Source organism: Anser cygnoides, chromosome Z (assembly GCF_040182565.1).
Source record: "Anser cygnoides isolate HZ-2024a breed goose chromosome Z, Taihu_goose_T2T_genome, whole genome shotgun sequence".
Taxonomy (NCBI): domain Eukaryota; kingdom Metazoa; phylum Chordata; class Aves; order Anseriformes; family Anatidae; genus Anser; species Anser cygnoides.
The window spans coordinates 10,747,710-10,761,411 of record NC_089912.1 but is presented as its reverse complement, the minus strand read 5'-3'; the positions used below and the strand labels follow the sequence as shown (position 1 = coordinate 10,761,411).

The window sequence follows — 13,702 nt, the reverse complement described above, 5'->3', positions numbered from 1 at the left end:
TTTTTTTTTTTCTTTTCTCCTAAATCATGGCAAATCTGTCATTTCCAGCAAATGCCTGACTGCTGCGAAGGGCCAGTTTTGATTGCAACATAACCCATGTTTTGTGGTTTGGCAGTGCTGTTGTAAGCAGATTCTCTCCAAGAACTGTACAGCAAGAGGACATTTTGGGGAGTTGTATACACAATGTATGCTCCATACTCTTGCAGCCTTGTGGCAGACACTAACAGACTTATCACTGAAGCACTATGTGTCTAAATATCCTAAACTGCAGTTGTAAAACTGAGATCATAAAATCTGGGCCCAGGGAGGTAGCTAGGTGCCTGCTTTTCCTGTCAAAATCCAGAGGTTTGTGTTGTTTCTACATACCTTTGTAGATGTGGAGAAGACGGACTTTTTGGGAGGTTATGCTGAGCCCTGTGGAGCAGCAGCAGTTGGAAAGGATTTTTCCTAAGACCTGGACCAGTACCATCACTGCTGCTCAGTAAGTCCAGAGAGTTCACTTACACTGGGAGGAACTGCTGCTTATAAACGACAGGAGCCTATTTCATTTATTTCTAAGACAGTTGAGTGTCTAGTTTTGCAGGCCAGTGTCTGTGCAACAACACACCTGTTCCTTCCACCTGATTTGGAGTGACCCAATATCTCCCTCTGCCCCCTGATAATACCCCCTATTCCCTTTTGGGCTGTGTGCTGGGAAGTTCACTCTTCCAAGTCTGATACAGCAAACCCTGCTTTTATTCATTCATCTCCTTCCTAATCAATCTCAGCTGGGAAGGTGCTTACCATCACTTAGACACTTTTGATGAAGAAACAGGTAGTTTTTCTACCACAAGTAAAAATGCATGGTCACTTAACATTTTTCAGTGCTGTGCCATATCCAGTTCTGTAAACTCCTCTAGGCAACAGACTAGGTTTCCACCACAGCCAGTTACAAAGGATTCGTATGTGAATGCACACAGCACAATGGGCGTCTGAGCAGCTTCTGTGGCAGATGGGGAAAGTGAATGGCAGTCTTGGGCAGCAAAAATTGTTATTAATTTCTGCTACCTTTTCATTATTCATTCTTATAGCTGATAGCCTTAGAAGTTTCTTTCTGTAACCTTAAAAACATTGTGCAGTGTGAAGCACAAAGTGTTGCTGAGTCAGTATGAGTTTTGAGGAGTTCAGGACATGTTGTGAGGGTCCCACAAGAAACTAAAGGGACATCTGAAAATGAGGTACTCCATTTCCATGCCCAGACAGACTAATGAAAGACATTGAGTGCTAAACTTTCAGAGTATGCCCCTATCTTCCTTCCACTACTAGGATACAGAACTATTAAAATAAAAGGAAAAAGAATAAAAAAAAAATGAGAGGGCTGTCCTCCTACGTGCTGAATCTACCTTTACTGCATGAAGTCATTGACATCCAGGAAACCCTCCAGAAGAGTTTCAGGGAGTACCACACTCTCTCACCAGCTGCTAAGCATTTCCTTTCTTCCTACATGCTATGATGGTGGAAAAAGGGGAAAACATCAAACTACCATTTTTTTTCTCGTGGTTTAAAAAGAGAAAGTACATGTAAATATTTTGATTCCAAAACTTTAGTGAGAACAACAATATCAAATGTTGTCCCGTCTGTTTTCATTGTTTCCTTGGCTGACTTGCTTTTGTGCAGAGAAGGAGTTGCAAGCTAAAAGCCTTCCCATGGCCATTCAGTTAAATGAGGCAGGATGAAAACTAATAGTACAGCACGGAGCATGGCAAGCACCAGCAAATGAAATGTATACCTGACATGTCCAAGCGTCTGCATTCAAACTAGTACCCCATGACAACAGATCTGTCATTGCACACCCTTCACATAGGCACCTCTGCTAGCTGAGGGTGATAATCCTTCCTCTGGACATGTTAACACACCCTCTGAACTAGGAAGGTCTTTGCAAAACCAGAGACATTTAAACAGCGTAGCTGTAGTGATCACTTCTCTCAGCCTGATCAATTTTCTAGTCCTCTGATGGCACAAACACACCAGTTCTCCAGACATTCACAGAGCATTCTAGGACAGACAAGTAATATTTTCTCTTACTCAAAGGCAAGCAGGAAAAAGATCTTGAAGCCTCGCCTTCTGTAAAACTTTCAGGACTAGATTATAAAGCAGCAAAGCAGGGCACCAGGCCACTTTCCCTTGTGTACTACTAAGCAGCACAGCATAGCAAAGGCTCAGATATATGCGTTCACATACATTTATTTGGATGGATATAGGGTGAAAGAAGCAGAGGTACTTACATAGCAATGTACTTACGAAGCAATGGGTAATTTGTGGTGAGTTTCTTAAATGGATGAGTCTAGGCTGAATTTTTTATTTATGAGACAGATGCTTACAATGCTTGCCTGTGTTATCCATCCTATCACTGTTCTAAGCTTAGGTAAATATATTATCTTGGGAAAAAAACAACAAATATATATGTATTTTTTCTTCCTACAAGTCAGACTACGTCAAGCTTCTTTCAGTCGTGAAATACCGAGGACACTTTCTGCAAAAAGCCTGAGAGAAAACTGCATATCGTTTATTTTGAAAGTAGTTAAATTCTTTCGTGATTATATCTGGGGACTTGTATATATGGTATGGAATACTTCCCTCAGTTGGGAAATAAGCTGACCTGGGACATATTGCCTTGCTGATCAAATCCCAGACTTTATTTTCTGCAAACGTGAAAAGGTGCCGTGTGATCCTAGAGCAACAGGGTCCACAGCATGCCTGGCAAACTACCACATAAGAAGGAAAGGGAAAGGAGAAATGAGACAGTAACAGGTATGACGAGTTAATATGTGTTGAAGCATTTAAGAGAAGTGACAGTCGGATCAGCAGGGCACAGCAGTGGAGGAAAGAAAAAATATCAAACTGTGGAGTTAGTAGTTTATTTCTTTTAGTGAGGAAGGCTGCTCCACTGTGGCATGTCCTTGAGATCACAGAGCATCTTGAAGAGTGGTAGTTAGACAGAAACACAGTAAAAAGACACAAAGGTAGGCTCAGTGAAAAGGCAGATTTATTTACTAGTAATACTGTACAGAGAAAAAAAAGAGAGAAGCCACAGTTACAGCATGGCTGTTGCTGGCAGTGTTCTTGTTTTATTTATTTTTGATTTTTTGTACTCTTTTTTTTTTTTAATCTGAAGAAAAAACATAACAGTCAAAAAAGTACACTTCAGGTTACAAAGTACAGCAGCTATCCCCAGCAATTCTAATCCAGTGTTAGCACAGCAGTTTTTCCCCAACAAAATGGGTTTTTATATATACATTAGCTCACAAAGAAAGTGGGAGACAAAAGCTTAAAAAAAATCTCAACCACAACCTACATTCACCATAAAAGCTGCATTTTACACAACATTTTCTTGGACCCCTGTAAAGAGTCATTCTTTGTCTATGGATTGAACATGGACAGGAGGGGCAGGAAACCTTCAGAAATGTTTTCTTTTGCCTTCATCCTGACCTGCTCTTGCTTGGCTACGTTTGCTGTACACAGATTCAGTGGCCACTGGAAATGCAAAAAACTTTGAAATCAATTTATCTCCTCTATCTGCCCCTAAGTGGTGCCTATATCCATGCTTGCAAAATACAGGGACAAAACTTGAGCTCATCTTCAGTTAAGCACCTTAATCATAGGTGTGGGCTGATCTTAACATATCCTCAAAGCTATCCCCTAACCAGCACAGTGCTTAAGTATGTGTTACACTTCAAGCAAGTGCTTAAGGTCAGTGGAGCTTAAGCGCTGTGCCCAGCTTGGATTTTATGTGGTTGCACAGAACCCTCTTTGTTTTTGAGTTAGCCTCTCTGACCACCACATTGACTTGGAGGGATACCAGGAGCTTCTTGGCAGCTACTTTTACTGAGAATGCCTTTGCATGCTGGCTCAGTCTGTGGGGAAGTTCATGTTTTCTCCTGGCTCCTTTAGCCTGCTGGTAGCAACCTGACAATTAGGGGGTGGCTTGCCTTCTTCTCCCCTAAGTGGCTTCTGGGTGCACTTGGGCATATCTATCTCATACTGACTTTGAGTACTTAAAGCATTCCCAATGTAACTGGAAGAAAGACAATGTCTACCTAAACAGCAAGGATTTAGTGGAACCCTCTGTTTGGGCAATCCAGGGGATGCCAAATGAACAGACAAAGAGTGCTCCTCTGGTATCAAATTTGTCCTGTGAATCTAGGAAAATGCAGGAAGAAGTCCAAACACTGAGGACAGGATACTGTCATTTCTTTTAGCTTGGTTAAAACTCAAGTCTCTCTTTTCTTCCCCCTGCTTTTGCTTATTGGATACCACAAAAAGTGAAGCAGAGAGAGGGGAAAAAAAAGGAGCAACTGAGCAATGGTGTCCAGAATGAGAGCAAGTACAGAGACAGGGGACAGGCAGAGTCCGGAGCAGAGGAGTGCAAAGGGAAAAATTTGGAGGAAAAACTCACACTGCTTCTTTTACATCGTGTTATTTTGTAATTTGAAATTCACCCCCACCCTCTTCAGGGCACTGGGGGTTTTGCAAGTGCCCAGAGGACATTTATCCACTTTCAAGCACAGTCAGCCAGGAGATGATGTCCTAAACTCCTCTCTGCAGAAAAGTGCACCAGTTTCACAACACCATTAAAAAAAAGAAAAAAATCTATCTAATTAAAGGAACGAGAAGACACAGTTAAAGCAGCATAAGTCTTGCTTGTAGCAATATCATTTAAAGACCAGACCCTATAAGCATTCGTTCATGTGCTTAAATTTCACTTATCTGGGTCATCCTATTAAACTAAATAGGGCAGCTTGGGTGCTTTATTTTATGCTCATGGGCAAGTCTTTAGGTTTAATAGACCTACTGAAAAGGTATTCAAGATCGGGTCTAAGTCAGTAACTCACAATGTAAGTTATGAATGTACAAATATATGCATACTGGTGGACTTGAATTACTTAGGTCACTTTATTTATTTATTTATTTTTCTAAGGTAGTTTAAGCCTTTAAAAAGTCTAAATCCTCTTTGAGAAAAATGTGGGAAAAAATTAGAGGAAGGTTTTCAATTCAATAACTGCAAAAAAGCTCCAGATAAGAGAAGCTTTTGCAAACTGGGGGAAGAGGATCAGAATTTTTCAAAAATTTGCCCTTAAGAAAAGTGGCCTAGTCTTAATTCATTGAGCAGCCTAGCTTGAACCATCACAGGAAAAAAACTTTATATATTTTGCAAGACTTTTTGAACCCATGAGGAAAAAAGCTCAGTTTTGTAATGCTTTTGATTTTAAACACAAGTGGGATATTTTTTAAGACCTTCATGCACCCTTGTCACTATTTACAAGCTAAGTTATTATTATATGTTTATATTACAAGTTGGATTTATATTCTTTTTGGACTAAATGACAATCCATTCATATTCTAAACATAATAAATTCAGCCATTTTATACAATTTATTTGTTTACATACAAAAATTACAGTCCACCTTTTTGTTGGATGTTGTTGTAGCCTGCAACCTCTGATTAAGCTCAGAACTAACGTTTACTCTTGCTGCCCAGAAGGCTCATGAAACATAATCTGAGCAAATCCTAAACTTTCTAACAGACAGAGAAAACTGGTTGAAACTGAGTTTAAAAAAATAGGATGCCACATTTCAGCCTGTGGGAATATCCACTACTTTGTCTAAATTATTTTGTTACTCTTTCCAGTGGCACTATCTCTTGTATTTTGAAATCTCATGTTGGATAAAGTATGACAAAATGAAAAAAAATATATGTAATTCTCCCTTTTAGCCATACCTCTCTGCTGAATGTAGGTAGTTATCACCTGCCACTATAGCATTCTAGATAAAGTTATTTGTCTAGCTATAGAAAGCATAGGTACATTATTTTTTTTAATTTTTATTTTTTAATAAATTTATTTCTTTAGCTGTGTTCATAGCAGGTATATTGGATTCTACTCTTGCAACGTTACTCTTTAAAAAGCGTTTTGATCCTACTTCCTGGAGAAAAATGTGGTTAGGTCTACAAAAGATCCCAAGAAGCTGGGCATTGTCATCAACGTATGAAAAAGTTCAAAGGCTCAATGTCACTGGTAGGATGATATTCAGAAACTCAAATCCCGATTTAGGATTTGTATCTCATTACAAAAATATTTATTCCTTAAAAAAATACACAAATGTAAAATACTACATATTCTATTATATCCCCACTTACTTTCCAAGTATGCCATTTGGATTTTGGACTAAATCAAAAGGTAGAATACCTTTTATTTCTCTAGCAACTCTGTATGCTATCTTTCTGCTCCCATCGAGTTGTTGTATTTTTAATTTTAAGCATGAAGAACTAGTAGTGAAATTAGAAAGTCTGGGGACTGATATAATAGCTGTCAGGAAAGTCTCACTTAATATTTTCTCATGAATACTACTACCATGGTAGCAATACTGACTCAGAACCTGATCCTACCAGATGCTCAGCACCATTTTATTTCGTGTTTTTCTTAGCAGAAGTAGCAATACTCAAGAGTTGGCCTCTAGGTTTAGACCACCCTGGGCAAATTCAGCAGTGCATAAAATTGGTACAGGTACACAAATAACACCCAAACTACACTCTGTATTAAGCATTCATGCCCTGATCTTGCAGACATCTACACACATTCCTCCTGTGAGTAGTTCTGTTGGCTGAAATAGATCTACACACAGTAGAATTAGGCATATGCATTTTTGTTTCCAGGACTGAGGTCTTTTATTGCACCAGTAGAGGTATGCTCCATGGAGAAGGGCTTGTGCACACTTCTCTTGTGGGGATTGAAAGATAATGTTGTGTTTATACAGCTTTGGAATACAGCCTGCACTTTTTGGAAAAAAAAAAAAAAAAGGAAAGAAAGATGCAAAAAGAAGAAGGAAACCCAAGAGTGCTAAGGCAAACTGTCAAATGGCACATCATACCTACTTGTCATTCATTTAGATAACATCACAAAGGCAGACCAGAGGAGTTCTGTAAACATATACCATACAGTACATCAGCCACAGGAAAGTAAAAAAAGAAAATAACCCTGTAATTCTTTTCTTTCTGTATTGATATTATTGTAATTGAAAGAGATTGCCTAGCCACTAATCATAATGCTGTGTTTTCTGATTTGTATTTTTCTTCTGTTAAAAAAAAAAAGGAAAAAAAAAACAAGAAAGAAAGAAAGTTAAATGCAGTGGTTTGCAAAAGAAACAGTCCCTGAATGTAAATGAGGGACAACATGGAAAGTGGGTTCATAAAAACTTAGAAAATACAAAATATAAAAAATTTTCATAGGATACTTTTTCCCAGTCTTGGAAAAGATACACTGAAAAGAGTTTTCTTGTTTTCTTACAAAAGTTAAGGCGAGCAGTTTGTTGTGGCAAAATGTTATCACTGAACCAGTTTCTGACTCTACTTTTTTGTATCCCCTCATTCTGAAATTGAAAATGTACATGTGATGGCATAAGTTAAACAGACAGGGAGTTTTCTCCAAAATAAATAAATAAATAAATAAAAAACTCCCATAGTGATCCTTACAAAATCTCTCTCTGCTTGACTGTAGAGCAGACCTTTTCCTTTGTGTCTGATTGTGCATTTATTTCCACAGGCAGCTTCCTATCTGAGGGCAAAGGGAAAACTTACCCCTTCCGAAGCCCAGAGAAGTCCTGGAAACCAGTTTACATTCATAAGCCTGTGCTAACACGTTTTAATTCCTATGCATCTTGGCTGCAGTCTAGTTAGTAGCTAATATAGACAAGCCAATGTCCGGGCAAGGCTGTTGCACTTGTGGAGGAGGAAGATTGGAATAAGCATGTTTCAGGCAAGGTAGCTAAAGCTATCTGAGTTCAGACTGATTTGCTTTTGTTTTGTGTTTTTTCTGACCTCAGACATGGAACTACCTTTGACCAATAAAGACAAACCCTTTGCAGACACCTTTAGTGTTTTTTTTTTTTTTTTTTTGGATCTATCAGGGCCTGTTAACCATGGAGTTCATATGAACACATGAAAAAACAATGGCCTTCCTAGGCACTCAATGTTAGCTACAAGTACTGAGCAGTAGGTATTTGGCAGGTTTAAGGTTTAAGGCTTGTGCTCTACTTCTAACCACTGAAGGGCCACTTCTGAACTCTTACATGCCACCGGCTCCCCACCACATTGTGCCTCAAACGGTGCACTGGTCTCAGACGCACTCTGGCCCCAGTCTCAGCAAACATCTCCCAAAGCTGGCCACTAAGGGAGTCATCCCCAAAATGCTGAGCCTGTGGTAAGCCAGAAGATCATCTGACAGGGGAGTATGTGGGTGAAGAGACATATGGACAGACCGGATTAGGAGCAGTACCAGAGAATATCCAGAGTCAAGATGACACTCCAAGAGTACCAACCAGAGGGCTTTGGGAAACACGTCTGTAGGGCAAGGAGTGATAGGGGAAAAAGATTGGGATGGGAAGAGATGGGGAGGCCAGGGTGGCCGTGAAGGCAGGAACACACACAGAGAAGGAAGGACTGGCCGGACCAGGAGAAGAGAAGCAGAAGATGTGTTTTTGAGGTGAGCTGAGTAGGCCCCAGAGTGAGAGAACTACTGCAAAGCATGCCTGTGGGCTGCCTGCTGGCTGCTGAGTGGGCCAAGCCCAGATCCAGTGGCTTTCATGGTGCAGGAACAAGGTGGAAATGGTTTTACCATCCCACCTGTTTGTGTCACAAAGCCCTTGCAGTGCTTTGGAGTCCTAAACATGCCCTGTCAAAGCCTCGGCTATCTCTCCATCACACAGTGTCTGGAGTGAACTAGGCTATGGAGAGGTGACTACAGCTGTGTGGGTTAAGTGCTCCTCAGCTGAGCAGTGGTGGCATCGCCTAGCTTCTTGGAAATGGACAAAAAGCCCTGAAAGGCTTCTGGCTGGTGTTGGTGATGGTGCCAGGGTCTGGGCTACCACGGCCAAGATGATGAGTGGTGATGTGGTGAGCCAGGAGATCTCAGCCCCCAGGGGTCACCTCCCCACACCTTGGCATGCTGAGCATGAGGACAACCTCATGAGGCCAAGCTGAGTACAACAGCGTTGAAAGCTCATGGCCTTGGTTTAAGAAATGTTGAGATTTGTAACTATTTAACATTTCTGGAAAACAAAACAAAACAAAAAACCACTCACACCAAAAAAATAACTGATACAGAGGCTGCTCATTTCCAATATAGTTTTCAACAAACAGCCACCAGACATAATTGTGACAACATAGGACCTTGCAGCCATTCCCGTCTGTGATAAAACTGTTAACCACAAAAGCCTGAGTCAAGTGATGATTTGCAGAGTTTATGTTGGTGAGTTTGGCCCTCCTGTCATCCAAAAGCCCCAAAGGAGGCTGAGGGAACATGCAGAAGTCTATTATGCATGAAACCAGGCCACTGCAGCAGATACAGAAGCCAGCATAATTTCTGCAGGTGTCAGATGGATGTGGCTGTCTTTTCCTAATTGCCAATTGCTTTACTATTATTATTATTTTTTTCTGTCACCTGGGCAGTGGTGTAAAGTTATGTTGACCAGCTCCATATTGACAGCAAAGTGATCTAACACAGAACTACTTTTTGCATTTTTTTGTGTCTGTTTTTAGCGTGCCTCATATTACCACTTTCATGAACAAGTGTCTCTTCTTACTGGCACAGAAAGAAAAGAGTACAGAGCAAGAACTCTGTTTAATCAGATGCTCTGAACTAACTATTAATGCAGTAAAAGCACCATCCAAGAAAGAACAGAAATATTGTAGGAAACACCTCAGAATGAAAAGAGGCTTTTTGTTGTTTTCTTTCTTTCTTTCTCTTTTTTTTTCTCTTTCTTTTTTTTCTTTCTTTTTTTTTCTTTTTTTTTTCTTTTTATTTTTTATGCATTTTTTCAGTTGCTGTTATTAATTTTTAAAGTCTGATAGTTTCAAAGACACTTCAAATAATCCTTAGTATTTTTAACACTACCAGAAAATACAAATCCTGATTTTTAATCTCACTTCTGTAGTTACAAATCCAGACTAACTCCACTAGAGTAAGTGGAGATGCACTTAAGCAAAACTGATGTGAGACAAGAATCAGGCTCATAATATCTTGCCATGAAAAAGCTGGCTGCTTTTTCATTATAGTTAAAAGAATCAATGGACCAAGAAATAAAGAAATATCTACTGATTTTGGATGCCTTTGCCTTTTTACATTTTCACTTTGAGATGTTTTTAAAAGGCCTGGTTTTCAGAGGGCAGGTGAAGAAAAATTTGCTGGAAATCAGGCCTCTCTGAGGTGTCCCACACCGGGAAACGAAGCATCCAAAACCACCAGCAGTTTACATGTTAACAGTGAGGCTATAGGGTCTTCTCCTCGAACAGCTGCTTAAACAAAACTCCAGTGGGCCTCCATGGGAGTTTTGCCTGGGTAAGCACAGCAGGATCAGACCCATCACCTGTCAGTGCTTCAGTGCACTGGAGGTACACTCTCTGAGAAATAATATTTTCCTAAGAACTGCAAAATAAAAATCTGGCCCTGCCCCCATTTCCAGCACTGAGAATTTCATCACTGAATTCTGTGGGAGCAAGGTCAGACTGAGAGAGAAGATCATTTATATTCTAAGGAAATAGTAAGCAATATCTCTCATCTACTGGAGTTCAGCAGGAAAACTTCATGTATAAACATTGGCAGAGTTACTGAAAGGCAAGTAATTAGATCAGTGACTCCATTTCTGTTGGTGTGACAGCTGCATCTTTTTCATGTCAAGTTAATTTCAACTGTAATTTAGGGAGATGAAATACACATACAATACTGTAATCTGGAAGATTTATATAAGGCAAAATCATCATTCATACATTTCCTAGAAAGAATAATTAAAGTCCACTTTTGGTATCACCAATAAGCAGAAATGGCTGATGGATTTTTTTGACACTGCAAACTAAAATAAAAAGTTGCTATAAAACGAAACTATGAAAACTTTTCAGGAAGGACTTATCTGAGTTTTAGCAAATTAAAACAGTAAAATGATCTAAGCCTTCCCCTGAGAAATAAAAAATAGGATCTATAAAATAATGTTTAAATGTGACTTTTATCTTAAAAAAGGGAAGCAACATTTTTTTAAGGCTCTCATATCTGGCTGCTGTGAAATTCAAACTCCCACAAAATCCTAGGAATCTGATTGAGCCTGCCAGATATCTAAAGAAAATGTAAAAAGTGTTTTCATTATATATATATAATATATATATAAAAATCAAATAAATATGAAAACATTTGTTCCATTTCCCATTTATCTCTCACTCTGCAATATTAAGGAAAAAAATAAAATAAAATATAATCCCCAACCTCTCCCCAAACCCCAAAGAGTACATCTGATGGGAAAATAACCATGTGTTCCTCTTCCTGAAGAACTAGAAATCAAAGCAACCCAACTGCAAGGCAATGGAGGCATTCACTTCCAGTTCACAGTATTGCAGCTAGAAGTACATTGAGGTCTAGGTAAGTGACGGAGCAGGAGCTGCCCGGAGTGGGGAAGGAGGAGGTGTTCACATGACAATACAGCATTGACAGCGCTTTTTCTTTTGTGTACCTGGGGCAGCTTCCAAGGGCAGGCTCTCTTCCTTCCCCTCGGGAGAGGAGGGCTCTGTCGTGTCTGACAGGGGCCTGCCAGAGACCAGCTCAGCAGCGTTCCCATCCATGGTGGAGACGTCCGTCACAGTCTTCTCACGCAATGACTTCTCGTCGTCTTCGTCGATCAGGACTAGCTCTGCTTTGATGGTTTCATCATAGCCTAGCACTTTCTTCGTTTCCTCTTCGTCGTCAATGTTCTGGTAGCCCATAAATATCATTGTCACTGGCTGATCTGCGCTGGCCTCTGGAACGTCGCCACCGCAGGGTTTGTCTTGGGGCTGAGGGTTCACGGCGTGCCCTTTGCTGGGTTTGTGTACCATTTCCAGCTTTGCCTCCTTGAAGAGCATTTGCTCCTTCATATGGCTAAGGTTTCCATCGGCTACCGCATTTCTGTCTGACACAGTCATTGTTTCAAACCCTCCTTTTACAATTGATTGTCCAGCTTTTTGCATAAGTTCATCTACGTCCTTTGAGCTTAATTTATGTACTCCATTTTCTACCACTGTGCCACCAGAGTGAACCTCATAGACTACCTTGGTACCATCATCATAGACTTTGAATCCTCTTTGATGGGCCTCATCTGGGCCAATAGGTGAAGCAGAGACAATCTTGGTCTCTCCTGTCTGTTTGTCTTTCTCCACATTAATTTCCATGGTGCACAAAGCTTGAATGAAAACAAGAGAGGAAGTGCATGTTACAACAAAAAAAGCCAGTGAATGGTTAATTGCCAAACAGACAAAGAAAACTATGGTGCCCCTTTTCCTACCACCTGCTTCTAAAGGGTCAAGTGTGCTACGTTAGAAGTGGGATGCAACACTGTGGACAGAGGTCGTTATTACTTTACAGCTCTTTATGCAGCTGGAGGCTAGGCATACCTGTGACAAACGGGAGATAATCTTCCATCTTACGCTACGTGGAACTGTCTGTAATCAATTAGGAGCACCAAGAGCACGTGGGTTAGGTGTACTTTAGGCAAAGGGAGGTGACAGCATGCAGGTTGCCCTCAATCTTTCCATTCTGAGCTTGGTTCAAAATTAAAAGAGAAACTCTCCTACAGCAACCTCTCTATTCTCGTCCTTTCCTATCATCAAACCGCCAGTTAGCTGGAAACAAGTTTTGTTTGATGCAAGTAACACCCAGACTGGTTTATTATCAATGCTTGATCTTGTTTAACTCTTCCATCCGTAGCATTCAAAACATATTAGAGAGGTGGAGAAGCACTGTTTACCCTTGTTCTACAGTTGGGAAAACAAAATCACACAGGAATGGGATTATTTTTCCCGTAGATTCGTGGCAGGTCAGGTCTCAGATTCCACACCAAGGCATCGACAGTGACCTCTGCTTGCAGGTTAAGAGAATGTATAAAATGACCATGAAGTGCTCCCTCCCTTTTTTGAATGAGACCCTATGCATCATTTCCAAAGGGGGAAGTTGAAGAAATTAACCAATTTTCAAAGCATCATCAAACAATGAGTAAAAACACACATGTGAGGGATGCTGTTTTAGAATAGCAAAGAAACTTTTATAGCAGTTAAGAAGGACGCAGCAACAAGACAAAAATAGTTGAGACCACACAATAGTAATAATCTTCATTGCTCTAGCCCCCATTTTGAGATATAATGGCATCTCACTGGACAGCTTTTCAAAGAAAATTGTACAAAGGTCTCACAGATTTTCCAGAAGGGTTGATCTGTTTAAACATTCCTGGAATACAGATGAAGACATTTTGGTTTTTGGACAAACATCCACAGACACTTAATTACAAACTACCACAAGCAATGACACATTTGTGAAACTTTCGGTGACCACTTCTGCCAATGAACCTCAAAGGTATAACTATGATTTGTCTTACCTGGGGACACCAGAAACTGATGTCTTAGCTTTTTTCCTGCTTTTTTTTTTTTTTTTTCCAAGTGAGTACAGAATATCACGGCCCCAAGAGTCAATGTAGCTTGGTATGTTTGTATTTAAAACAGAATTAATTAAAAAAAATACTTTTATAATATATTCCTTCAGTCTTATTCTTCACACACAGTAGATTTTATTTTTTTGTATTCTTAAAATATGAAGTCTTCCATCAGTGTTAGGCAGTTAATCATGTGGTATAACATGAATGCCACCGTAAGTCTAGAC

General features: G+C 40.0%; 1 protein-coding gene across 7 annotated transcripts in view; it reads right to left on the bottom strand.

Annotated features, from left to right (window-relative positions):
• The window catches only part of PALM2AKAP2 (PALM2 and AKAP2 fusion), a 257,309-nt gene that overhangs the window by 126,593 nt on the left and 117,014 nt on the right, over nucleotides 1-13,702 (bottom strand). For 3 of the 7 annotated variants that reach the window (XM_013192283.3, XM_066988190.1, XM_048051418.2), the window contains one exon: nucleotides 11,529-12,233. The exons of the other annotated variants lie outside the window; for them this stretch is intronic. In XM_013192283.3, the coding sequence (XP_013047737.2) occupies nucleotides 11,529-12,233 (705 nt within the window). The remainder of the gene's footprint in view (nucleotides 1-11,528; nucleotides 12,234-13,702) is intronic. 7 annotated transcript variants of the gene reach the window in all.